Source organism: Trichechus manatus, unplaced genomic scaffold, assembly GCF_000243295.1.
Source record: "Trichechus manatus latirostris isolate Lorelei unplaced genomic scaffold, TriManLat1.0 scaffold00010, whole genome shotgun sequence".
NCBI lineage: Eukaryota > Metazoa > Chordata > Mammalia > Sirenia > Trichechidae > Trichechus > Trichechus manatus.
In genome coordinates this window covers 10,089,849-10,093,980 of record NW_004443946.1, presented here as the reverse complement: position 1 = coordinate 10,093,980, position 4,132 = coordinate 10,089,849, and the positions used below count along the sequence as shown (strand labels likewise).

Below are 4,132 nucleotides of genomic sequence, written 5' to 3'. Positions count from 1 at the left end.
GTTTTAATATAGTCTTAGTTGTAATGAATGTAAGTGCTTGTTTTAAAAAAAAATAAAAAACCTATAATCTTCCAATATTTATTCAATAAACTTAGCTTGGAGCCCTGGGGGCGAAGTGCTTAAAAGACCTAGGCTGCTAACCAAAAGGTTAGCAGTTTAAATCCACCAGCCGCTCCTTTGAAACCCTATGGGACAGTTCTGCTCTGTCATATAGGGTTGCTATGAGTTGGAATCGACTCAACGGCAACAGTGTTTTTTTTGGTTTTAAGTATAGCTTTGGTTCTTTCAAAACGTTTTTTTTTTCCTACAAGTACACTTACTCATATTGCTTAATTTATCAACTTTTCCTAGTTCTTAAATTTGAAACATGAAAGTTTTGTCTACAGTTTTTATAGTTGCAAAGAATAAGAAATGATGTAGGCATTTTAATTTTAATTTTTCATTTTAATTTTAATTGAAATTCATGTATATACTTTTAAAGTCCTGAATGTAACTGGTATTAGGTAATTTATGATGATATTTAATAAGTTTTAAAACACATGTAAGAGGTTTTTTGAATGAATGTGTAAAATTTACTTTCTATGTCCTGGATATTTTACTTTTTTTTTTTTTAAGGAGAAAAGCTACTCTTTTGAGGTTATTTCTTTTTTTAAATTTTTTTATTGTACTTTAGATGAAAGTTTACTACATTTTATTATTTCTATAGTCATTTGAGTATTTAATTATTGGAGGAATTTAGAGAGACTATTGTAAATGTGACTTCAAGGGTAGTTTATTTCAAGTAGGTGTTTTAAGAAAAACAATGAACTTAGTACTTGAACTATGTGTATCCTTTTCTAGGAGCTTCAAGTTAAATCAGCTGCACAATTCAGCAGGGAAAAATGAATTGGGTTATCCATGTCTCAAAAGTACGAAGAAATAGAACAGCCTCTGTTACCTACCACCTCTGAGCATGAAGTCAAGGAGATTATTTTACTTATGGTTTAATTTAAAGGGGCTTACGTCCAAGAAATGTATATATGACAATCTGATGTGTTTTATTTTTCTGCAGGGCTCAATTACTGGAATTGTCAACTCTGCCAATTTATGTGCACATTTCTCTTCCACTATGAGCAGACCAATTGTATTGCACATTTGTCTGGCTTTCTGTAGCCTCCTGGTTCTCAACTTTTCTGCACAATGTCTGGCCTTCCCCAAAATGGAAAGGAGAGAGATAGCACATATTCACACGGAAGAAAGGCGGTCTGAGAGGATGGACATAGAGGACCTAGAAAATAACTCCAAAACTTCAAAACAAATGCCCCAGCTGGTGGTCTCTGAAGATGCTATGGTAGTGTCAAAAGGACCCTCAGCAGCATCATTAAATAAAGTACTCCCTATTAATGAAGGTATCCATCCTGTAGGAATGAGGCCCACACAGCCTAATGGCCCTGGTGTTTATACTCCTACCGAGTCAGTGGTCCCAGCCGGTGAGGAACTATTTGGTTCCAGCCAGCCAGAGAGAATGTCTCCTGAAAGCAAACTTTCTAAAGCCATGTTAGCCACCACTGTCACTGCAACTGCTCCTCTGGATATTGATGAGAAGGAGGAAATCTTTAGCAGTACCAACATTCTGCCCATTGTAGAAGGGACCACAGAAGCTGGTTTTCTAAAGTATTTGGATGGCCAGTTATTTGCAACTGAAACTCAGGAAGAAGTTAATCTGGATCACTCACCTTTATCCTATGTGAATACTAAAGAAATGCTGACCACCAATCTGAGGACCGAGAAATTTGAAGCAGCCACAGAGCGTAGGGCAACTTCTCTTCCTGGTACTGAGCCCACAGCAGGCACTGAACCTGAAAGCCTCACACTGGATAGAGAGAGGCCTTCACAGACGACAGCTGATAATACCCAGGCTACTGCCACCAAGCACTTGCTTGCAACCTCTGAGGATGCTCTGAATGTTGAGCCAGAAACTGACAGCCTGCCTGGAGCCCCAGAAGTCACAGCCAGTGTCAGGACAGCTGTTCCAACCACCTTTGTCTTAAGTGATGAGTGGGATGACACCAAATTAGAAAGTGTAAGCCAGATAAGGGTGCCAAACCTTGGAGACAACACAGAGACTCAGGTGAGAATGAAAACGTCTCAGATAGCACAAGTCACCCATGATGGTATGGAAGGCGCTGAGCCTTTGACAGGGGCTGCAGATACGGCTCTGAGGCTGCCTGAAGGGGAAACACACACAGGAACTGCCCTGCTAATGGCACATGGGGATGAGAGATCCGCTGCCTTTACTGATCAAAGTTCCTTTACTCCCATGAGTCCGATGGAAGATGTGAAAGTTTCGGTTGTAAACCTGTTCCAAAATACAGCAAGCTTCACGGGATCCACCATGGAAAAGGATGCCATGTTTTCCTTAGAGACCACTGTTTCCATCTCAGGATATGAGTCTGAGGCGTATCAACCATTGGGAAACACATTTAAAGGTAAACAACAACAACAACAACAAAAAGAGAAAAAATAAGAAAACAAGCTTTGTTTAATATGGAATGGTTCAGTTTGGTTTTGTTTTTTTTTAAGTGACAAGCAAGAAATAAGTCTGACAGATTTTTAAAAATTTTTAAATTTATTTTTATTGTAATTCTGATGAAGGTTTACAGAACAAACTAGCTTCTCATTAAACAGTACACATATTGTTGTATGACATTGGTTAACAACCCCATGACATGTCAATACTCTCCCTTCTCGAACTTGGGTTCCCTATTACCAGCTTTCCTGTCCCATCCAGCCTTCTAGTCCTTGCTGCTGGGCTGGTGTGCCCCTTTAGTGTCGTTTTGTCCTATGGGTCTGTCTAATCTTTGGCTAAAAGTTGAACCTCAGGAGTGACTTCATGACTGAGCTGAAAGGGTGTCCGGGGGCCATACTCTCGGAGTTTCTCTAATCTCTGTCAGGCCAGTAAGTCGTGTCTTTTTTTGAATTAGAATTTTGTTCTACATTTTTCTCCAGCTCTATCCAGGACCCTCTATTGTGATCCCTGTCACAGCAGTCAGTGGTGGTAGTTGTACTGGACTCAGTCTGGTGCAGGCTGTGGTGGTTGTGGTCTATTAGTCCTTTGGACTAATCTTCCTCATGTGTCCTGGACTAAGTCTGGTGGAAGCTGTGGTAGTTGTGGTCTGTTAGTCCTTTGAACTAATCTTCCCCTTGTGTCTTTAGTTTTCTTCATTTTCCCTTGCTCTTGAAGGGGTGAGACCAGTGGAGTATCTCCAAAGGCCGCTCACAGGTGTTTAAGACCCCAGACACTACTCACCAAAGTAGAATGTAGAACATTTTCTTTACAAACTGTATTATGCCAGTTGAGCTAGATGTTCCCTGATACCATGGTCCCCACAGCCCTCAGCCCAGTAATTTGGTCCCTCAAGGAGTTGGGATTTGTCCATGGAGCTTCTTTGACCTTACCCTGACCAAGTTGTGCTGGCTTTCCTAGTATTGTGTACTGTCTTACCCTTGACCAAAGTTACGACTTATCTATTGTCTATTTAGTGTTTTCCCATCCCTACCCCTCCCCTCCCTCGTAACCATCAAAGATTGTTTCTTTTTGTGTGTAAACCTTTTTGTGAGTTTTTATAGTAGAGGTCTCATACAGTATTTGCCCTTTTGTGATTGACTTATTTTACTCAGCATAATGCCCTCCAGATTCATCCATATTGTGAGATGCTTCACAGATTCATCATTGATCTTTATTGTTATGTAGTACTCCATTGCGTTTATGTACCAAAGTTTGTTTATCCATTCATCTGTTGACGGGCATCTAGGTTGTTTCCATCTTTTTGCTATTGTGAACAATGCTGCAGTGAACATGGGTGTGTATATGTCTATTTCTGTGTTGGCTCTTCTCTAGGATATATTCCTGGGAGTGGGATTGCTGGATCATATGGTATTTCTATTTCTAGCTTTCTAAGGAAACGCCATATCATTTTCCAAAATGATTGTACCATTTTGCATTCCCATTGGCAGTGCATAAGAGTTCCAATCTCCCTGCAGCCTCTCCAACATTTGTTATTTTCTGTTTTTTTGATTCTTGCCAGTAATGCCAGGGTGAGATGGTATCTCATTGTGGTTTTGATTTGCATTTCTCTAATGGCTAGTGATC

At 40.1% G+C, this 4,132-nt stretch overlaps 1 protein-coding gene across 2 annotated transcripts in view; it reads left to right on the top strand.

Annotated features, from left to right (window-relative positions):
• Positions 1-1,093: 1,093 nt before the first annotated feature.
• Positions 1,094-4,132, top strand: part of ARMH4 (armadillo like helical domain containing 4) — a 144,267-nt gene continuing 141,228 nt past the window's right edge. Inside the window, exon 1 of one of the 2 annotated variants that reach the window (XM_004370897.3) lies at positions 1,094-2,468. In XM_004370897.3, the coding sequence (XP_004370954.1) occupies positions 1,109-2,468 (1,360 nt within the window). In that variant the 5' untranslated portion in view covers positions 1,094-1,108. The remainder of the gene's footprint in view (positions 2,469-4,132) is intronic. The other variant, XM_023726227.1, reaches the window with a different exon arrangement.